Here is a 24,353-nt window from a genome sequence, read left to right as displayed (position 1 = left end):
GCAGGGTAGCTTTTCCAGACTAGGATAGTATGTGGGCATCTCTCAAGCAGGAAGAGTTGAGGAGAGATCTAGTCAAGTGTAAGCTTGACAGAAGCATCAGCAGTTGGTCGAAGCTCAAGGAGGAGGAAGAGAATGCAGCCCCTGCATCCAAGGGGCAACAAGAGCAACGAAGGCAAAAGAAGGTCGTCTCGAAGATCAAATGCTTCAGGTGTGGTGCAATGGGTCACTACGCAACACAATGTCCTCTCAGGAAGGACAAAGATGAGAAGCACGATCCGAAGGCTACACCTGCGTAGATCGAAGAGGAGGAGTTTTCCATCACAGTCGAGATACCTCCAGGAGGGAGGTGGGATAATTTAGAGTTGTAGTTCGAAAGAGCTACAGATGGGCAGGATCCAGGAGGAGACCACCTCTCAAATCAATTCCTTGCTACAAGAGCCCAGATCAGTGGTAGCAGGATGGACCAATGTCAATTGGTGCAGAGGAGTGTCGGAGTGACAGTTGCAGTGGCTAGGAGCACAAAGACTGAGCAGTGCAGTTGGCACAAAGCAAAGGTCAGCAGCAACGTAGAGGCTTCAAAGGGTCAGTGTAGAGACTAGCAGCAATTAGACTCCAACAACAAGATGCATCATACTAAACACCAGTTCAGTAATTTGGCATGCTTTTCCGTTGCTGATGTGAGAGCAAGGTGAAATCAGAATTTCTAGCCAGCAGAGGGTCCGAAGGAGGAACAACGTGATTCCCAATAGGGGTGATGCAGAGACCGCATGAGGCTTACACAGTTCTATGCAGAGGCCATGTAGGGGGGACGCGGAGGCTCCAATCTGCCATGATCAGACTCAAATTCTTCCAGTGACAGGGTGAGAGCATCTCAATATTTGTTTTGTCTAATTTCTCTCTGTATCGGATTGCTAGCTGAGCATCCAATGAATTGTACTCAGAATTACTACTGCATATTAATAAAACCCTCAGATCTATTGCACCGAATTTTTCGCATTGGGTTTTTCCGGGGACATTTGTCCAAAAATAACGGTATCACTATGTTGTATTTTCCTTCTTGCTCAGTTTCTTGTTTCCGCATTATATTTAATTAAGTGAAGGCTGCAATGTATGTATTTCGATATTTTCCATAGGAAACTGCAAGTAATTTGTTTAAAGGAATTTAACAAATAGGAGAAATATCATCAATCGCTGTAGTAGGAATTCCAGTTTAGGAATTTTCACATTCTATTGCATATATGAACTTTGTTCGTAACAGTGGTATCAGAGCATTCTTTTGAGTATACGAACTTTGTTCGTTACATTGGTATCAGAGCATTCCTCTGAGTATATGAACTTTGCTTGTAACATTGGTATCAGAGTTGTTCGATCCTTTGGTTGCTCACCCGCTGCAAAGAGTCAATCTAATCCGGCCTTTGGCCATTGACTTGTCGTCAACCTTGTTGTCATCGTAATTGAAGTGTTTCGCTACACAGTGTTGGAGGTTCCATTCTGCTATCAAGCCTTTGGCCATTAAAATAAAAATAAAAGAAAATTTAATTAAAAAAGGAAAAAAAATCAACTTAAAAAAATATAAATATTAAAAAAAAATTACCATAGAAAAAGAGTTTATATAAAAAAAAAATTAAAAACAAACAAAAGAAAATTAAAGTTGCAGTTGTCGACGAATAACACAGACGTTGCCGCAGTTGCCAATGTGCACTCTAAACCACCGCACAAGATTCTTGTCATCGTTGCGTTCAACCATTCCACGGGCCTTGGTTATTTGCATTTCAATAGTTGAGCAAAAGAATAAATCAGCCACCAACCTTGTTCAACAAATAATATCATTAAACAAGACAGAGAAAACCATCACAGTCGCTAACCGTCAGCCTTCACCTCTACTTTCCGTATCAGTGCATATATGTGTTACAGTCCGAAATTGTGTTTCTCAAATTGTTGATACCATACAGTGGTTAGTCGCACAACGCTAGAAATTTCTAGTCGTGAGACGATCTATCTTAACTTGCCAAAAACTGAAGTTGTAACAGGCACCCACATCTTTGCATTAAAAAAAAACATTGGTCAATGATTTATCTGGCCGCGACGATTATCATTGAGAGAAAACTCCACTTGAGGGTCACAACGTTACACTAAATCCAGCTAGTCTTCCACCATTGATGTAACAATAACTTATATTAAGACGAGAGAATCAATTAACCAAATTTGAAAAAGTTGGAACACCATTACATTAATGTATAATGTGGAAATTGCAAGGGGAAAAAAATTAAAAAGTAATAAATAAAGAACCCATATATAAAAAAGGGATTTGAGTAATAAGGAAAAAAAAGGGAATCATTATTAGGTCAAGTGTAATATATATGTGTGTGTGTGTGTGGAATTATTAGAGGAATTATAAAAGTACAGAAAAGATTTTAATTCAAAAAATTTAGAAGAGAAATCAAAGAAAGAAAGAAGAAGAAGAAGAAGAAGAGAGACAAGGACATCAAGAAAAAACAAAAAGATGCATTCCACAAACAACCGTGGTTTCTTTTCAAAATGTCCCTTTTGTTCAGACGCATATTATACTTGGTAAGGGTCATTTATAAATCAAAATGTCATTTGCACAGGTAATTACAAAACATTTACCTTAGTCGAATGTCTAAGTGATGCACAAAAACAATCATTAGCAAGAGATATAAAACAATTAATGGCAACATTTTGGTGATGACACACAGATCTTAATAAAGAAATGAAGAAATTGGAATCCAAAATGCAAGTTAAAAGCCCATCACCCCTACAAAAAGATGTAATCCAATGTACCAAGAAATTGCAGTCGGAAGATCAAGAGAAAGACAAAATAGCCAAACTTCGGAAAAACAAGAAAACATTACAACAGTAATATAAAGATGTTGCGGATATGCATTACAAGGAAATAATGGAAAAGGATGAAGAAATTTCTCGCCTGAAAGACCACATTGAAAAATTACTTGCACAAGTGAAGAAGACTAAGGTCACAAAGAAAGAACACAAGAAGCACTTATCAGAACAAGAAAAGGAAAATTTACGTTTAAAGAACCTTAATAAAAAACTATTAGAACAAATCAATTCATAAAGAATTTCAGCTTTAGCAACAAAATGCTCGCCTCGGCCATATAGAAAAGCATATTTTGTGTCTCCCTCAAATGGGATTACCTAGCTCGAGCGCAAGAGATCCATCTCCTGTGGACTCTTCTAATGATTAGTAGTATGTCAAATCTAGTGTGTTTTTCAAGTTTTGTTAAGTACAAATGCAGGATATGCAGACTTTGATACTGTGTTTTAGATATTTAAATTTTAGATATTAGACAAGATAAGGACACTCAGACATATATAGCTCTAAAAGGCAGTCTGAAACAATTTTTCTTTTGGATGGCTTACAATGTGGTACTGTGGCCAATAGATCTGCTTTCCCACTAGGCAGATTGAGGCCACCTGACCATATGATCATGGATGTATTCTACCCTTTCTGATGAATGAATGAAGGTCCTGCCAACCTTGCCAAAAAAAAACTATTAGAACAAATCAAAAGTTTAAAAGATGAAGGGAAGGATATTAAGGCTAAAGTCAACAATTCAAAATACGAAAAACTTTCACGTTTAAGGAATCATAATCAAAACCTTCTTAAGTAAATAAAGAAACTTAAAAATGACAAGAAGTCCCTAAAAGACAAGTTAGAACAACTTGCTCAAGCAGAAGTATCCAAATCTTTAGTCGTAACAGTCTAAGTTGAAGATAAGGGAACAAATACCAATCCAGTCAATATCACAATTCAAGAAGAGGATAAACTAGTTGAAGTGAAGATGTACTCAGAAATTGCAGTTCAAGCAATGGAAATTTCAAGTGCAAATTTTGCAATTAATCAAGGGACTTCTATACCTGAAAGAAATCATATTCCTTCAATAAACCACGAACTACCACAAATAGATTGAGAGATCACATCACAAGAACTCCTTATCAACATCCAAATTATAAAATCAGATATCTCAACCAGAAACAAATGACTTATGTTCCCAAGAACATCGATGTCACCATAATTCAATCTTGTGATAAAAATCCATCTCGTGTTTCCAATAACCGCAAGATCCCACAAAAGATTAACTTAGGATGGTCAAATCCGTTCTCAGTTCGAAAATTTTATTTATCACTCCAAGGTTCCTATTAGTTAGTCGTCACATTCAGTTAGTGAAAGAAGATACAAATAAACAATATTTATAATTCAAAATAACAGAGAATGAGAACCACATAAGAATTGTAGAATGCTATTTCGCACCTCAAGTCTCAAATACTTACAAAAATAAGGGTTGGAAAGCAAAGACCAGTGAAACATGAATCTCTGATCACTCGCGATTAATCACGAGTCAAACTCTGCTTTTCCCTCAAACGATCCAATTCAACTCTAGGCGAGTCAAACTCACATTGACCGAGTTTGACTTGTGGTCAAAGCGAGTTTGACTCGCGACTCACCGATTAATTGCTATTTAGGCGACTTAGGCGATATTCAGCCCTCAACTCGGCGAGCACGGGTTTTAACTTTTAGGGATCCCACATTTTTTGTTGTGTGGTTTAGTTACGTTAAAAATTAAATGTCGGTCTGTAACTTACTTCTCACTACTCAGGCCCACAACTCATACATCAAGAAGGTAATAGAGTCGTAGTGTAATAGAGGCGTAGTGTGCAGTGTGCTCCAGTGAAGCTTCAACGTGTGCTCTTTCAGAGATTTCAGTAGCAAACAATTATCGTATCTTTTCAGCGACAATCAAGAGATTTCAGTTACTGTGTTTTTACTGATTCGTATGAAGTATTTTATAAAATTTTAGAAGCAGATTCTTCTGGTTCTATATAGTCACTGGTTAGGAATTAGGACTTCGTACTTTGGATCATGTTTGGACTCATAGCATATATGAGATACTTATTCATTCATGATATTTGTGACATCTATTGATATTATGCATTGTTTGGAGTCTGGACATGGCTTTGTTGAAAATCAATGAAAAATGTTTATTTTTTTAATTTAATTTTTATTTAATTTTTCATTTTATTTTTAATTCAATTTGTATATCTTTATTTATTGAATTCACTGATTTTTTTCCGATTTTTCCCCAATCTGATTAAAACTCTTCGCTCTTTTGCCTCGCTGATTTATCACTGATTCCAAGTCTGATAACATTGGCAAAGACCCATATGCAACTTTAAAGCAAGATATTGTTGTATATTCTCAATGGGGAGAAGTTCTTTTAGTGGGAGATTTCAATACTAGAACAGCAAATCAACAAGATAGTATTTTTGTTGCAAAGAGGATCACAATCCTATCTGGCTCATTGAAGAGGAGAATCCCCAATGATTGAGATGTTCAGAAGATGACAAAGTTAGCACTCATTTTGGAGAGGAGTTGTTCACGTTGTGGGGTGCTTTCAACTTAATTATCTGCAATGGTCTAGATAGATGGAAAAGGTTTGGGAAGTTCACTTGCAACACATACAATGGGGCAAGTGTTGTTGACTACATTATTTGTTCACAAAGCTTAATAGAAAGGATAGATGAAGTTAAGATTGGAGAGCATATGTGGGACTTAAAATCAGACCATAACCCAATTTATATAAAGCTATCTTGGTTAGAAGAAAGGCAGCATAGGAGGAAAACCTAATGTTCTCAACAATTGATATCAAGGGGAAAAATTCTTCTAACACAAGAAAATTGCACTATCTTCAAAACAATGCTAGAGAGATCAATTCAGAAGGGGAAGAGTGGTTCCCAAAGCCTCAATAGTCATGAGTTAACAAATATAATTTAGAATGCACTTGAGAAGTACGAAAGAGCAAAAAATAGGAAATTTGAATCAAATTGTTTTCCTGTAAATGCTTGGTTTGATGAGGAATGCAAAATGGCAAGGAAAACCTTGAAAAAGGCAAGCGAGGAGAAGATGAATGTAAAGTTATATAAACAGATTTTAAAAAGGAAAAAAGATGAGTTCATGCAAACAAGGCAAGAAGAGTTAATATATCTAGGCAAGAATAACCCAAAGCTTTTTTGGCAGGAACTTCAACCAAGGAAGAAGCAAATTGAAAATAATATTATAGTCAATCAATGGTTTGACTATGCAAGACAACTCTATGAGAAAGAATCAGAGGATGAGCCTCCTCCCAAGATCAACACAACTACAAAGCTTTTCACATTATAGGAAGTGGAGACAGGAATTAAGAAGTTGAAAACAGGAAAGGCAAAGGACTTGGTTGAACTTCAAGTAGAATATCTAAAGTGGGTAATGGACATTTTTGCACCGTACATCGTGGAAATATTCAACAATGCCATTTGGTAAGGATTCCCAACAGATTGAACAACTAGTCTAGCAATACCCCTTTTTAAAAGTGGAGACATTAATAATCCTTCCAACTATAGAACCATTATGATCAATCCTTTGTTTGCAAAGCTCTTCAGCGGCATGGCATGCTGATTTGGGGTAGCATCGGATGTGCTCTAGGCCTCAAATTTTGTAGGGAGGCTTGGGCACATGTATTCCAAAGAACCCAGAAACCATTTTGGGAAATTCCAGCCAGAGACGATTTTATTAAAATAATTAATATTTTTAATGGAGTTCCTAAGTCTAAACTTAGGAAAATTAAAATATTAATGGGTATTAATCTAATTGTGGGGGTAACTTCTAGAAAAATATGGAGATCAAGTCAAAAAGATCTGAGCCTTTTATTAGGAGTTAATCTAGGTCGTTCGTTGTCCAACAGAAAGATATAAGAAGGGGCTTGAGGGTCATTTGGAAAACATACCAAGAGAGATCAAGAAATCGATTTTCTGAAGTGAGAAGTTCTCAAGAGGAAAATTCAATTGAGGAGATTTCTTGCAGTTGAGGGGCAGGGATAGCTTTCGGAGAGAGAGATTTTCTCACCCAGAGAATCATCAGTAGAGAGAGGCAGAGAGTGATCCAGTAGCCCAGACGCAGAGGTTGACACAGGGCCATGAAGAGCCACGCAGAGGGTGAGAGAGAGTCTGAGATTTTACTGAGGAGAGTCAGTTTCAGAAGCCGGGAGTCGGGGTGCAAGACTAGGAGGCTGAGAGCAGAGACTCCAGGCAGCAAATCAATCAGCCGACTGAGTGACGTAGAGCCTGCGGGAGGACTGTGCAGAGCTACGTAGGGTCTGCCAGAGGCTATTCATTCAATATCTGGATCAGCCGGGATTTTCTCAGTGATTGTGTGAGGTAATCTCACAAATCTTTCTGCCAATATTTCTCTTTGTAACTGAATAACCCTGTGAAGTATTCAGCGATGTATTCAGAATTTGCTACTGCTTAATAATAATAAACCCTCAGAGTGCTGCATCGTTTTCCTGCATTAGGTTTTCCCAGGGACATTTGTCCAAAAATAACGGTGTCTATTGTGTTGTATTTTATTTCTTGCTCAGTATCTTGTTTCCACTTATAGTTTAATTAAGTGAAGATTGCAGTAGTATTTACTTCAATATTTGTCATAGCACATAGTAAATAACTTGTATGGATTAACAAGTAGGAGAAGTAACATCATTTTTTTGCAGTAGGGGTTCCTCTTGTGGAATTTTCACATGGTATCAGAGCTGCAAGTGAAGCAAGAAGAGCAGAGCTGGTAGATCCAGCGCTGAGCGGAAAAGGGAAATTGAAAAACTCCAGGAGGCAACAGTTCGAAACCCCAGAGGGTTTGCACAGTTCTTAGCCGGAGGGCTGAAAGTTCGAGGCAGTCTCTCTCTGAGTGAGTCGACGGAGAGAAGGACTTCCAATTCAAATTTTTGCCAGGGCAGAGGGAGCAGTGTTGAAGCCTCAGCTGAGGATAGCTATGGGATGCATATTTTTAGCAGGTCATTTGTTGGGCTGAAAAACATCAAAAGAAGAGAAGCACCTTGAGGGAACTTTTCCTTAGCAGACTTCCCGTCAAGAAGTTCGTTTTCTCATTAGCTAAGCAACAGTAGTGAGAAGCAGAGAGGGGATTTTAGACATTTTTTGGGCAGATATGGCAACCAGTGGCTTGACAGATCAGAACAAGTTGGACGAAGCATCCAACTACCTCATCTGGAAGGCTAGAATGTATTTCCTTCTAGATGAGAATGCCCTTAAGACATACGTCAAGAGTGTGGTGGTTGAACTTGCGGATGCAGATCCGTTGAAAACGTACAAGGCTGAGATAGCAAAGACCAAGAGGATGATCCTGGATGGATTCAAGAATCATGTAGTGTGTCACGTTGCTAGAAGAGCAATTGCTAAGGAGATGTGGGATACCTTGGCCACGTTATATCAAGGATCTTCCGAGTAGCGGAAGATGTACTTGGAACAGAAGTTGAGATCTACTCAAATGCAAAAGGGAGAGCGTGTGGATCCATTCCTCACAAAGCTAAAAGAAACTTGTGATGAGTTGTTTGTTGTAGGGCATACACCTCAAGATACAGAGTTAGTTAGATTGGCCCTCAATTATGTCTCAAATGAGTGGCAAGTCTTTGTCCAAAGTATCCTGGGAAGAGTAGCATTGCCTAATTGGGATGAGATGTGGGCAGCTCTAAAACAAGAGGAGCTAAGGAGAGACCTTGTCAAGGTCAAACTTGACGGAAGTAGCAGCAACAGTAGCAGTGGGTCAAAGCCCAAAGAGGAGGAGGATAATGCAGCCCTTGCATCAAAGGGACAGTAGGAGTAGCAGAGACGTAAGAAGGACGTTTGGAAGGTGAAGTGTTTCAGATGTGGCAAGATGGGCCACTATGCATCCCAGTGTCATTTCAAGAAAAAGGACAAGGATGAGAAGCACGATCCTAAGATTACAGCCGCAAAGATCGAACAAGAGGAGTTTGCCATGACAGTCGAGATACCTTCAGGAGGGAGGTGGGTTGATTTGAAGTTGTAGCTCGAAAGAACTAAAAATGGGCAGGATCCTTGATGAGCCCGCCTCTTGGATCAATACCTTGCTACGGAAGCCCAGTTGTCCAACAGAAAGATATAAGAAGGGGCTTGAGGTTCATTTGGAAAACACCCAAGAGAGATCAAGAGATCGATTTTCTGAAGTGAGAAGTTCTCAGGAGGAAAATTTGATTGAGGAGATTTCTTGTAGTTGACGGGCAGGGATAGCTTCTAGAGAGAGAGATTTTCTCAGACGAAGAATCATCAACAGAGAGACGTAGAGAGTGATCCAGTAGCCCAGGCGCAAAGGCTGACACAAGGCCATGAAGGGCCACGCAAAGGCAGTGCAAAGGGTGAGAGAGAGTCCGAGATTTTGATGAGGAGAGTCAGTTTCAGAAGCCGGGAGTCGGGGTGTGAGACCGGGACGCTGAGAGCAAAGACTCCGGGCAACAAATCGATCAACAAACTGAGTGACGCAGAGCCTAGAGAGGTTGACGCCGAGCCTGTGTGAGGACTACGCAGAGCTATGTAGGGCCTGCCAGAGGCCATTCATTCAGTATCCGGATCAGTAGAGATTTTCTCAATAATTGTGTGAGGTAATCTCACAAATCTTCTGCCAATATTTCTCTCTGTAACTGAATAACCCTGTGAGGTATTCAGCGATGTATTCAAAATTTGCTATTGCTTAATAATAATAAACCCTCAGAGTTGCTCACTAGTTTTCCCACAATGGGTTTTTCCAAGGACATTTGTCCAAAAATAACGGTGTCTATTGTCTTGTATTTTCTTTCTAGCTCAATATCTTGTTTTCGCTTATAATTTAATTAAGTGAAGGTTGCAGTAGTATTTACTTCAATATTTGTCGTAGCACACAGTAAATAACTTGTATGGATTAACAAGTAGGAGAAGTAACATCAGTTTGCTACAGTAGGCGTTCCTCTTGTGGAATGTTCATATGGTAGAAAATAGAAATGTAATTGGGCGGAAGTAAAAGAAAAGAGGGAAAAAGGGCAAGCAAGTTTTAGGCCGAAACATTCTACAGTAGATCATGGTATCACGTTGAGACACATTATTGAAAATGTTTGGGGGGACAAAGAAGAAGTATTTTGCTGCTTTGTTGACTTCGAAAAGGCATTTGACACGGTCCCTAGAGATAAGTTGTAGAGTAGAATGGAAGAATTTGAAATTCCTTTGCATTATAGAGTCGTTGTCCATAGGGTTTATGAAGAGGTGAAAGTCAAAATTAGAACTTTAACAGGCATTTCAGAAAGATTTCGAAATGACATCGGAGTCAAGCAAGGTTGCCCTTCATCCCCTACTCTTTTTGGTTTATATATTGATAAATTGGAAGAGTGACTAAATCTGCAAGATGGGGATGGTGTTCAGTTGGGGGAGTTTGTGATAAAGCTTCTTTAATATGCTAATGACCTTGTATTGATTTCTAAATCAGCCTAGGGATTGCAGATGCACCTATATGCCCTTCAGTGTTTTTGTAAAGCAGTGGAGATGCAAGTCAATACCAGCAAGACCAAAATAATGATTTTCTCCAATAAAAAGAAGCATAGCCAGCATACATTCTTCTTTGAAGGCAACATTCTTGAAGAAGTAAATGAATACAAGTACCTCAGGATTGATTTCAACAACAAGCTTAATTGGGAGGACTGCAGAAAGAAGAGAATTTTAGGAGGGTGGAAAGCATTATAAGCTCTTCAAAACAAATGTAGAGAGGCATATTTATGGGATTGGAAAATGATTAAAGTTATTTTTGGGCTCCTAGTTTTTCCAGTGATATTATATGGGTGTGAACTCTGTGCTAGCAACATCCCTGTCTCAAAATGGAAGCAAATTGAAAAAATCCAAAACCGGTTGATCATGAGCAAGTTTAAAATAAAAAGTTTGGTTCCTTATGAGATAATGTTGAGTGAAATAGGAGCAACTCCCATCGAAGCAATTGCTATAGTGTGCCTATATAAGGTACCTTCAAAGAATTGAGCAAATGGGAGATGGTAGATGGCCTAAAGTTATCTTCAATGAAGTAATGAGTGAAAGAAAAAAAACATGGATGAGAAAAAACAACAAATGGATGCAAAAATGGAATATTTACCTCAATGCATGTCCCACAAATAGCAGGGAATTAAAGAATTTTGTTATGGAGAAGTTTCGTAAGCATATATGGGGAAAAGATTTGGGTAGAAAGACAAAGTACTATGTTCACGAATTCAACCACACTTGTGATCTCCAACAAAAAGAGTACATTGGAGCTAGCATTCCATGGACAGAAAAGATTCTTATTGCTCAATTAAGAACTAACTCGCATCAACTACGGTGCGAAATGGGTTGGTGGAAAAGACCTAAAGAAGCTTGGGAAGAACGGGTGTGTACTTTTTGCACTTTTGGGGCAATGGAATCAAAAAGACATTTCATTTTGGGAATGTGATGCTTTCAGAGGCAACAGAGACAGTTACAGTAGTATGTTAACATCGGTTCCTTGGCATTGTCTTTTTAATGAGGGGACTGTTAGAAGGTTGGGTCAGCTCATCATTAATTTAAGTAATAAAAGGATTGAATTGCAAAAGGCGAAAAGCAAGGAAGTTGGTGGTCCCATAGACTATTTCTAGTCTTGTGAATGTTAAAATTTCATTTATTTATTCATCATCTTGTGTCAACGAAGATGACAACTCGAAGAATACCGAAAGATGCAAATAGTTTACAAGACAAAGAAACAAATGACACGCCTTGTCAGCAACAAGCTTTGAGGACAAAGCTTTTTGAAGAGGGAGGCAATGTTATGAATAAAATATATATAAAATAGTACAAATAATGTAAACAATAATTATAATGATTAATTAGCTGGTAATTAGTTAATGAAGAGGTATGTCCCTAAGGACATGACCGTTGGTGAAGAGGTATCTGCCTAGGTATATAAGCAGACCCTCACCCTCATTTGTAATCATCTCACTTGTATTCAAATATTCTTATATAATATAATACCTATTCCACGATGGACATTCTTATATACCAGATATTTTGAGTATTCTACTGCGTATGTGAACTTTGTTCGTAACATTGGTATCAGAGCACTCCTCTGAGTATACGAACTTTGTTTGTTCCATGCAATGTATCAACAAATGGAGTTCACGGTTCGATTGTGCAAGAAATGACCTATAAAAAGAGTAAAAATGGCTCCATGACCAGCACACTCTGTTTTGTCAACCTGAGTTGAACCTGAGAGTGCTAACAAGACTGTTGTTCAGAGAAATAGCAGCAAATGGTAAGATCACATGGCACAACTGCTTGATGAAGATGATCTTGGTGTTCTTATTGTTGTAGATACTGGAGCTATAAATGTTCTACATGAATAGCGATATGAGTTCATGGAATCAAACAATAAAAAGACATCTTGAGCATTTGCTCACAAACTCATATGCCTGCCCAACAAGGAGAGACATGATCTATGTTTGGTTGTAAACAGAACTGGTGCAGAATGGTTCTGTAAAACCTTGGCCTAAACAGCAGTGTGGTTCATTATTTCATACAGGAAGTGGCAAATTAAGACTGTGATGCCTTAGTACCTGGAGTCCCGGACGTGTAATAATAGCCTACAGTCTGCGTTGGCTCTGAATTTGTGTTCAGGGGAGTGATGAAAGGACCTCAGGACTGAACCTAGAGAGAACCATTTGCAGCCTATTGTAACACTTATTCTAGAAAACCACATCATAACAAAAGGTTTATGCAATGGTTTCCTTATGGGAGAAACAACTCTCTATACATTTTGTAGTGGCCATACTAAATAAAGGGCCATTACTGAACTGTGAAACTGTAAAGATGGTGAATCTGTGAAACTGTAAAGATGGTGAAACTGTGAAACTGTAAAGATGGTGAATCTGTGAAACTGTAAAGATGGTGAAACTGTGAAACTGTAAAGATGGTGAAACAGTGAAACTGTAAAGATGGTGAAACTGTGAAACTGTCAAGATGGTATTAATTGATTTGATGAAGTACTTACCTGGTCTGCTACGGCTGTTGCGATGAGGATGCTGCAGAACTTCTCTAGCGCTCTCGTTACCAAATGACCAAAAACCACCCAGCCAAACCGAGTATACCTAGATACTCAATCCAGTATGCTTCTCAACCGATGCATACCGTTCCCCTGTGCCTAGAGACTTCAAAACAAGTAAGGCTCAATAGTCCCGAATTATAAGCAGTATGGATAAATTTCCTCTCCTTCCTCCTTCAACAGCACCCGGATCAGTTTTTCCACTTACAGCAAATACCATCTCCACCATCCAAAGGCAAAGAACACCCAGCCCCCCGAAACTCTTCCTCGCCATCTCCTTATGTACTGGTCATTAGCGGTGGTAGCTCTCTCTCCACCTACGAGCCCACCGCTTCCTTTCTCAGCGACACCTCCTCAACATGCTGAGTCGTATCTTTCTTTTAAGGGTACATTGACATGTGTGATTTTACTTTGATTAAAATTTTATTTGTTTAATTAAAATGTCCTAAGTTCATACATAGGAACCTTACTTTGATTTAATTTATCCCTTTACTAATTTATTGACATACTTTATTAAAATTCTGAGATAGATAATTATATAACCTGATTTTTAAGAATTTACATTATTCTTTATATCTATTGTCTTTATAACCCTTTTACTTTATACTTTTAAACTTAATATCATTGGTAATCGCTCATTAATCATGAGGCATTAAGTAATATGTGCTGATGGGTGAATGCGACTTTTCTATTTGAAGGAGTGTCAGGATATTTAATATTTTAGATAATTTAGAATATAGTTACTAGTGCAGTGCATGCGATACATGCATATGTAGCTATCATATGCATGCATCGTATGCATGCTAATATTCTCGTGCTCTCTATATTAATGATGGGTCACTACATACACCCCTCCTTCAGAAAACTTCGTCCCGAAGTTAGAGTTTTTTTTTTTTTGATACTTATAATAGTGATTAATACATTCTTGTTCGGATTGTGTATTGAGGTTAAATTCTTACTTAATGTGAGGACACTATAAAATTGGTGTTTTGAATACTTTTAGGTTTATAACTTTAATGATCATGTTTTACTTCATCAGGCTCCCCAGGCTATCACAACATCATCCTATCCTTCCTAATCTCTTCCGCTCCCATCCTATCCGTCCTCTACGGGAGTATGCCATGGCGTCAGTTATACTGACCTAACCATTCATAAACTCCAAGGGTGACAGCGTTGGCTATACCGACCTGATCCCTAGTAGGCATCTGGCAGTCATCATCACACGTCTAGGGGAGTGTGACTCGCACAGTCCTCCCATGGCTCCAGGGTTCGAAGGATAAACGGTGGGCAACACCTCCACCCCTCCCAGTAGAATCAGGGTTAATACCCTATCATGGAATCTCTTTGAGCCTTAATTGTTCTGAAGTTTCTGTCATCACGTGGTCATTTTGGTAACGGATTTTATCTGCAATCATAAACACTTGTCCATGCATTTATAACATGTGCATTAATATTTTCAAAAACACATAGCTTATGTATATTTCATACATGTCATCTAAAGTATAACATACTTTGCCATAATCTATTCATGTCATTAGCTTTCATATTAAAATATAATCATTCTTTCGTGTATTGTTTGTGCATAAAACTTATGACTTTAGATTGCTAACTGACACTTGATATTTGATCTTACGAGCACATATCGTTATGTTTCAAACATTCATTGATCTGTATGTGTTTGCTCCAGTAACAACTAGCTGGGTTATTGTCTTACTTGGTAACAAAATGCATCATATGGATAGTCATTAGCAAAGACAAATCTCAATTCCTTCTTTTTAACAATAATGTTATTTGTTGTGTTCTTTTATATATAAATTGTTTGAAATACCTAGCTCAAAGTATGGTATGCAACACATTTGGGAAACATATTTTGTACTCAACATTTCCTTTAACAATAATACACCGAACATTGCTCTATGTTTAAATGGTAGTACTCTTTCAATACCTTGGCCCTATAGGTTGAATTTATGCTCATGGAACCTTTGCTCAGGTTGTATTCATCACTTATAAGAATTGCTAAATTAGGTCTGAATGTTGCGTATGCATCCGTTCCTATTGACTGTTTCACTACCAAGGAGTTGATATCCATGCCAAGTGAACTACTGTTTCCAGATCTTTTGCCAGCGCACATTCCAGGGTCCGAACTTAAGTTCTATGCATTATACCAGTTATTTATATGCCTCTATATGAATGAGTTAATGGCTGATGCAATTCTGAGTTAGTTCCTCATCACATGGTGTTTAATAGTAGTATATTCCTTGTTGAATAATTGTGAATGGTATATATAACCACTTGAGCTCAATTGTCTGGTTCTGTTATTATTTAACTGGAAATATAGTGGAAAAACTCTTTACCTACAGCTAACAGATACAACTGATATGCAAAAAGGGATCACTGTAACCTTCACACAAACTCAGAAATTTATTAGAAATTAAGAGAATATACAGGAGGGAATCCTACATCTTTTACTGTGGTATTGTGACAATAATATGGCTAAATTATGTATAACAGCTGGGGTAATTTTGAGTAAGGAAGATATTATATGTGACTCTTTAGAGGCCTCATTGAATGTTATTTGTCCACTGTATATATATATTTTCTGAAGTAAAAACTATTAAGAAAACACCTACAGAAGTTTTCATACAAACTTGAAGAAAGGTCTCATAGAAGAACTTATACAAACTCAATTATCAAAGAGGAATATCTACGTGGTTGACAGGTACAGAGGAGTGAGTCCCCTAGTAATTATAAATGAGGATGACTAAACATTTAAAATGAATATCTAGAAGATTGTAAGAATATAAACATCATTACCAATTGTTTGTTATAGGAGCATAAAAAACGAATCTATTCAAGCAAAATTTACAAATACAAGAGACTAATAATAATTGAAAGAATAATATCAAAATATTCAAGAAAGTACTTATCTCTAGAGAATACGTCAACTCCTTTTCGTTCAACTCTTCAAGGAGTTAATCTCGTCCTTGGTCCAAATATGTCAGGACATCCTTCCCAACAAGCATTTTCTCTAGCTTCCCAGTAACCACCAGAATACTTATGAGTGCTTTGGTCATTCTCCCTTCTGAACCAACGGGGCTTCCATCCCTTCTCTTGCAGTTTGTAAGCCTGTCTCTGTTTCTGTTCAAGTCGCAACTTTTCAGCATTCGCTAGATCATATTCTCCACATTCAAGATGGCGTTGATCAGGTCTCAGCCTGGAATCTGTGGGTGGTAACTTCTCCTTAAGTCCAGGTGTCAGCTCATTCAATGTTATAGCAAACGAGGTTAAATTGTATCTCGTGGGACATTCTGGGGGATCATTTTTCCTCCATAAAATCGCAGCCTCTGACATATGATCATAACTCTTGGATTTTACTGCAACATCTCCCATTACAAAATACATGCTTTCATCCCACTTTCCAACCAAAGTTGCTAACTTGTCCCTACTTCTATCATGGACATAACCTTGTACCTGGTGAGGATTTCTTTCAATAATAGCTTGTTCTTTGAATTTCAGTTTGCATGAAAGTCTATTCCCTTTGATATGCATTACTCCATAATGATCACAATTGACTTTTCCTAGAATAAGATTGTAAATTGTCGTTGTCACCTTACTCCACTGGAAAACTTCCCCATCATCAAATTCAAGAGTAAGAATGCCAACAGGTTCTACTTGAATAGATCGTCCCCAGAATTTGCTTTTCAATGTACTATCACCCCAGAAAACCCAGCCTCTCCCTCTGCAATGGCATGCAATAGTCATTGGGTGATGGCTGACCTTTTCAGAAAAGAATCGAAGGCCCTTATCAGGATAGTCAGCTTCATATGTCTCTCCTAATAAGGGATTAAAAGGTTTACATGTCCGGCCCGCTGTGGAAGCATATCCAGATACAGCAAATGCAGCAACATGCAATATCCTCATCAAATGGTTACCTTGTTTCCCATATTCATATGCTCGATCAAGAAGGTGAGAATACTCCATGTCCTCAAAGCATTTTTTGTAAAGATGAAATAGGCTCATTAAAATAAACTGGAAGGCAAACTTTGGTCAAGTCTTTTCCTATGTTATCCTTGATCAGTGACCACAAGCTTACATTTTTTTCTATTTCTTTAGGTTCCGGTAACCTTTTGCGCCTCTCAACATGAATATACCCAGATTCAACTAGGTCTGTGCATGTGTTAGCCCCATCCACATGTCTTCCAGACCCAGACAGAGGCAATTCAGTAGCTGAAGATTCCCTTAATAACCTAAGTGGCGATTGTCCAGCTAATGAATCTGCAACAAGGAACTCTGTTGTGTCAAAGAAGACATCATCATCCTCATCTGTATCTGCCTCAACTTCAATTCGAATTTCCTTTCCATCATCAATGTCAGATTGGGTTCCTCCGTGACAGTCATCATGCACACTTTCACTTGAAAAATGACCACCTTCCATATGATTTTCTGTTGCATCGACAACTTTTGACTCCAATTCCATCTTTTCTTCCTCGGTCCGTCTTATAGCCTCAATTAGGGCAATATTCTTTTGCTGAAGCAATCTCAATTGTCGTTGCAAGATTGATAATTCAGATTTCATAATGGCCTCACAATCCTTAATTGCCTCGTCAGAGAGACTCTCCCTCTGTAACCGATTTCTTAGCATTTCAGTTGAAATAGTAAATTCTGGAGACTGTGGCAAGACAGCTGAGCCAACCCAACTTGATGGAAATGACTCTTTTGCAGCACGCAATGCATCTATCCATGCTTTTCTGTCTTCCGTTGTCTCTGCACGAAGATGTAATGTCTTTATTCCTGTAAAAATGTAAAACCTCTTTTCATCGGACCGACTTTCTTTGATGGAAGAAATCTTGATGTGAACCTTTCCATAATCTTTAGGATATCTCTTTTCCTCGACGAAGTGATAATTTCTCTGCTTTCTTATCAGCTTCTGTGATTCTTCTCCAATAATGCGAACCCCTCTCTGTGTATCTTGACTTACGTAAATCTTATCCGGGCCTTGCGCCGATGATTACTGCAGAGATTTCATCATTCGCTTAGAGAGTGAGCGGTATGCTCATCGGATTGCTGTATCCTCATAAGTCTCTGTTGTATATCTCGGAATGCAGGGACATCAAATGCTTGTGAAATCATATCTCTCAATGATGGGTCCTCTGAGAAATTGATCAGAGCTTCAGCAGCATTGTCTTTGAGCTCTTCTGATTCATTCTGCAACAATTACAGAAGTATGGGGACAGCCCCAGCCTCTGTTAATGCTAGTCTGTCAGCACGATCATAACTCAATTGTGCAACAGCACCAGATGCCTTCTCCCTAACATCATCATTCTCATCCTCCAACAGTCTCAGAAGTAGAGGGATTGCACCTGAAGCTCTAACAACAGAGACAGAATGTTTGTAGCTAGAGAGATCCCATACAACATCCGCTGCTGCCGCTTTTGCTTCAACATTGGAACCTTGTAGTATCCTCACTAAGTGCTCCGCAATGGCTATAGCATTCTCTTCTGCAACTGCCAAAATACAGAAGACATCTTCAGCAATTTCTTTCCCCTAGGGATTGGTTCCTTTAAGCAATTCCACAAAGAGGGGAATGGCACCAGCCTGAGCAACGGGCCTAAGATAATCAACATGGGCCGATATTATTCCAAGAGCATTCCCGGCAACAAGCTTTGCAGCCAAATCATTTTCTTTTAGCAGCTCAATCAAAACAGGAATAGCACCTGAATTCACAAGCATCCTTCTGACCCTTCTAGTGACTCCTAGCTGTCCAATTGCCTGAGCTGCCCTGACTCTAGATGCAATCCTGCCTAATCTAGCTGACTGGATTAACATGGGGATTCCACCCAAACTAGCTATTTCTCGTCGAATGTCCTTCAAGTGTGTTAATGAAGTCAATATTTCTGCAACGATTTTCTTTACATCATCAGGGGATGAAGCTATAAGATTCATTATTACTTGTGCTCCACTCCTAGCAAGAATTACTTGATTACTCTGTGTACATACGACAAGCTCCCTCAAAGCCTTGACCACCACCCTCTGCATTCTCCCTTCAGATTCTAGCAAGAGTCTTACAAGGATGGGAATAGTTCCAGAATCTCCAATAGTAGAGCTCAAATGATCCCCTCTGCGTGCAAGCCTTCCCAAGCAAAAAGCGGCTGTCTCTTGAATGGATGGAGACCCACCACTGGAAGGGAGACAGAGAAGGGCAATCAAATGTGGCACTGTTTGTTCTAACATGTATTCCGGAGCAAACTTTGATATTCTTCCAAGCGTAATTGTGGCTCTAATTTGCACTAATTCCCTACCAGAATTCAACAATTTTACAAAAATCTTAACTCCCTGTTCCCAAGCCCACTGCTCGGTGCAATCTTTATCATGTGAAATTGCAGATAAAATCGTCGAGACCACCCCGATATCAACTTCAGGCGACTCCTCTTGATCCATTGTTCCAAGCTGTGTGTTCTGTAAGTCTCCCATAATGATTCCCAAGGGTTTTTCCGTTGCCAGCCAAGAAAGATGAAATTTCGAACTGGTTATTCTGGTGTGGTGTGTTTCTAGCCCGGAGATTTCTTCCAGTTGTTGGGTTGTTTCGGCCTATCAAAATTCAAATTTATGTGCCAATTAATGTAATCCCGATGAATTTCATTTACTCCAGTCCGCCGAACACGCATGGATGAAGGATTGCATATATTACGGCAGAACAATCTCGCGGTTCCTAAGGGAAATTCGTCGATCTTATTGCCTGGACTGCCGGAATGAATAATTGCTCTCCAGAAATATCACGCGATTAAACTAGGAATATTGTATCCACAGAACTTTTATAACAAAGCACTGCCACAAATTTTCTTTCAGATTCATTAATTGGGCCGATGCGTATGCCAAATGAGGAGAATATTGAGATACCTACTTCGAAGAATTGTTTGCCGCAGCTTGTTTCAAAACCTCATAAACCAGATAAATGTCAGAGAAGAATCATTGAAAGAAAGAAAGAAAACCCCGACGAATAGAATTGAATTCCGATAAACAATTGAACTGTCACGGGCGTAGGAAGCGAATGCAGGAGTAAAGCAATAATTTATTTAATAAAATTTCCCTGGTCACAAGGGCGGGGGTTTGAACCACAAAATTTACACGAGCGTAGGGCCTGTGAGGTCGCAGGGTTTGAACGACGCTCTGATACCATATGTAGTGGCCGTACTAAATAAAGGGCCATTACTGAACTGTGAAACTGTAAAGATGGTGAATCTGTGAAACTGTAAAGATGGTGAAACTGTGAAACTGTAAAGATGGTGAATCTGTGAAACTGTAAAGATGGTGAAACTGTGAAACTGTAAAGATGGTGAAACTGTGAAACTGTAAAGATGGTGAATCTGTGAAACTGTAAAGATGGTGAAACTGTGAAACTGTAAAGATGGTGAAACTGTGAAACTGTCAAGATGGTATTAATTGATTTGATGAAGTACTTACCTGGTCTGCTACGGCTGTTGCGATGAGGATGCTGCAGAACTTCTCCAGCGCTTTCGTTACCAAATGACCAAAAACCACCCAGCCAAACCGAGTATACCTAGATACTCAATCCAGTATGCTTCTCAACCGATGCATACCGTTCCCCCGTGCCCAAAGACTTCAAAACAAGTAAGGCTCAATAGTCCCGAATTATAAGCAGTATGGATAAATTTCCTCTCCTTCCTCCTTCAACAGCACCCGGATCAGTTTTTCCACTTACAGCAAATACCATCTCCACCATCCAAAGGCAAAGAACACCCAGCCCCCCGAAACTCTTCCTCGCCATCTCCTTATGTACTGGTCATTAGCGGTGGTAGCTCTCTCTCCACCTACGAGCCCACCGCTTCCTTTCTCAGCGACACCTCCTCAACATGCTGAGTCGTATCTTTCTTTTAAGGGTACATTGACATGTGTGATTTTACTTTGATTAAAATTTTATTTGTTTAATTAAAATGTCCTAAGTTCATACATAGGAACCCTACTTTGATTTAATTTATCCCTTTAATAATTTATTGACATACTTTATTAAAATTCTGAGATAGATAATTACATAACCTGATTTTTAAGAATTTACATTATTCTTTACATCTATTGTCTTTATAACCCTTTTACTTTATACTTTTAAACTTAATATCATTGGTAATCGCTCATTAATCATGAGGCATTAAGTAATATGTGCTGATGGGTGAATGCGACTTTTCTATTTGAAGGAGTGTCAGGATATTTAATATTTTAGGTAATTTAGAATATAGTTACTAGTGCAGTGCATGCGATACATGCATATGTAGCTATCATATGCATGCATCGTATGCATGCTAATATTCTCGTGCTCTCTATATTAATGATGGGTCACTACACATTTGTATTAATGGTGGAAAAGGGGCATATATGCAACGTGTGTCAAGTGCAAAAGAAGAGTGAAGAAGTGGCTCAGGATTCTGTTGTAGAAATGTCCCAAAATTCGTTGGTGCAGTAGATCAAAGCAAACTGGAGATATAGTACCATGACGACAGTGATTTCAGATCTGTTATGAGGCTCCAAATTCTTAAAGGTGTTGAAATATTGAATTTCTATCACCATCAGAATTTCAGAGCCTCCCAAACAAATCAAAGAATACGAATAAGTAGGCCATATATAATATATAGGCATGCACTGGAGTCTACATGTTAGAGCCGACCTGTCCAAAAAGATTAACGCTTGATAATCAAATCAGTGACATACCTTTAACTTAAAGGGTGTTAAGAGGATTTTGTGACTATGAGCTCAATTTTGAGGGTTTTGGGTAGCAGATTGGAAGACTTCTTGAAGAAGTCATGCTATCGAAGGGACTTTGGATACTGGATGCTTCACCAACATCCCTTCATTTGTTGAGATTCAAGAAGGGTCATCTTTGTGGGCTTGTGCCTATAGATTTGTACATGTGGCATTAGAAGCCCCATGTTTGCATTAATTTAGATTAATTAATTTGTACAGAGGGCCTTTTGCCCCTTCTTAGGCTAATTTAGGAGATTTTAGCTTATAAAATTGTTATATTATTATGAGGGAAGCTGATTACCTCCTTTGTAAATAGAGGTGCACTTCCTCTCATTTTCTCATGGTGTTTTGGGGGATAAATACCACAACATTCTGAAATTTCTGCGATTTTTCCTTGTAAAAAATTGGGTTTGGATATCTCAAGTTGAGTGAATTGTCTAGACTCTAAGGGAAGATAAGTTTTGCATGGATGAACTTTTGTTGGCTTGATGAAGTGATGCTTAGATGAATAGTGTTATTTATGACTATTATCTCTAATAGTGTTGTGCATAACAGACATCATGAAGAAGGTAATTACTAAACTAGGATTCTTTCCTATTGTGTTCCATGAGTTGGACTGGATCAACTGCACAATGAATCCTGACAGTGTAGCAGGATTGTGTTATGAATAATATATTCATAAAAACATTAATTAAATAATAATGTTAATAATAAATTAATTAATTAATGGTCCATTAATTATGAAAGGGAAAAAGGTCAAAAGGTGTGACCACTCACCTTCGTGGTCAGTCAATGCCTATATAGGCACACCGCCACGAAGGATTGTAACTCACCGTTCAAGTTTTATCAATAATAACACTTACTACAAATACAGTCTATAGTATATACACACACAAATTCGTTCTTGCATACAGGTTATCTTCTAACAGATTGATTGATTGGTAAACTTACCTAGCCCTTGGTCAAATGGGCAATCTCAATTTTTGATATGTACATAACATATATCATGGCATTTCCATACATCTGGTGCAAAATGTATAGACTAACAGGACCACACAAAAGCTTTTCTAGACAAATATTTTTCCCCACAAAGATATTCCAATGACAAATAATTAAGTGATCTTACAATTCAAAAATCACATATTACCTGTAAAAATGCAATATCATTTGAAACAACTGCTGCTGTTAAATGGGCATGCATTCGTTCACATGCATCCAGCACCATGTGAAGTTGATCTTTCCTGTAATTGGTTAAAATCTGCAATTCATCACCAAAACAAACATTGTCAATCATTGCCTTAATGAGCCATTATCTCTGCATTGACCTGCCTTTCTGGTCATTTGTTGGACATTAATGTAATTATCGTATCTTATTATCTTAACTTATCTACATATTCTGCAAAGTTTGATTCAACACCAGTAGATATATTTTCAATATATCCAAATGTCAACTATATCGTGAAACATTGTAAATACAGCAAAGCATTCTGGTTTGATCATATTTCTAGAATATATGAGAGATTGGTTGATAACTGTAAGTCAGTTAAACTGAAAGAATTCAAAGCTTACTTGATAGTTCATAATATATATGTAGAGTATTAGAGTATTCAACATGTTCAGTTGGAAACAATCAAAATGTTATTGTATGTAAGGAGTATACATCAAGCATTCACTTTAAATTTTTATCATATTACCTGGAAGGGGCCAAAAATTTCAGTTGTCACCACATCAAAATTTGTGTCTTTCAATAATTCATCAAGAGGTACAAAAATGGCTGTCGGCTTCATGGCCCCATAGATTTCTGGGATACTATGGTTCTCCAAAGGCTCTCCACCAAACAGCAATTTTGCTCCTGGAATCTCAAGTATCCTTTTCACATGTGCTAGCATGTGTTCGGTTGTCACCTAACAGAACACATTAAAAGCTGTGAGCAAAACTAAAAAAGAAAACAGTAACAGAGCTAAAAATATAAGTGATACCAACTGAACATAGAAACAGAAAATCAATGAAGGTTCATGCTAAGCACTAAATATGATCCATATGCCCACGAGGATGCAGGGACAACAGCTTGAATATGGGGATTCAAACTGTTATTGTAGTGAATGTGTACGTGAACAGCCTGTAAAATATCATATGCATTAAGGAACAGAGAGCACAATAAAGCCAAAAAGAAATACCAGTAGAAAGTCAGACCAAAAAAATCTCCCTCCTCCCCCACTTTCTTATTTTCTGTATATTATATTGAAGAATTTATCCATGGGATAGATATAATATTTAATGATAAATATTGGTGCTCCAAGACTGTCACTACAATAATTGTCAACTCGTTGAATTAGCCTAGTGTTATACTGGAAAGTGAATAGATAACAATTGACGACATAGACAAAATGCAGACAGTGAGGAGTTTAACACTTTTGAAACCTGCAAAACTCATGAACTGTACTTGGACTCCTTGGATTGAGTCAAAATATGCAAAAAATGCACTGCAAGCATAAAGAGCAGTGCACAATCAAATAAAACAAAATTATAAGTTCTCTGACTAGCCATTAGTCAAATAAGACCAAAATTATACTAAACAATCTATAAGTAACAGAGATTTGTAATGGACATGTCCCTGAACCCAGCGTGCCATGTGTTTTAGGGACGTCGCCACCAATAT

At 38.2% G+C, this 24,353-nt stretch overlaps 1 protein-coding gene and 2 pseudogenes across 3 annotated transcripts in view; all 3 read right to left on the bottom strand.

The window, feature by feature from the left end:
• ALDH12A1 (aldehyde dehydrogenase 12A1) overlaps window positions 1–24,353 on the bottom strand; it is a 375,039-nt gene that overhangs the window by 85,008 nt on the left and 265,678 nt on the right. For 2 of the 3 annotated variants that reach the window (XM_089446595.1, XM_089446594.1), the window contains 2 exons: window positions 23,389–23,598; window positions 22,842–22,952 (listed from right to left, as the gene is read on the bottom strand). In XM_089446595.1, coding sequence (XP_089302721.1) covers window positions 22,842–22,952; window positions 23,389–23,598 — 321 coding nt within the window. The remainder of the gene's footprint in view (window positions 1–22,841; window positions 22,953–23,388; window positions 23,599–24,353) is intronic. The other variant, XM_089446596.1, reaches the window with a different exon arrangement.
• On the bottom strand, window positions 15,905–17,948 carry LOC149138204 (oxysterol-binding protein-related protein 1C pseudogene; annotated as a pseudogene).
• Window positions 17,966–20,031, bottom strand: LOC149138203 (uncharacterized; annotated as a pseudogene).

The sequence above is a fragment of the Pinus tabuliformis genome, chromosome X (genome assembly GCF_031772625.1).
Source record: "Pinus tabuliformis cultivar Carrire ecotype Pingquan chromosome X, CPIR1, whole genome shotgun sequence".
NCBI lineage: Eukaryota > Viridiplantae > Streptophyta > Pinopsida > Pinales > Pinaceae > Pinus > Pinus tabuliformis.
This window is presented reverse-complemented; position numbering and strand designations above follow the sequence as displayed.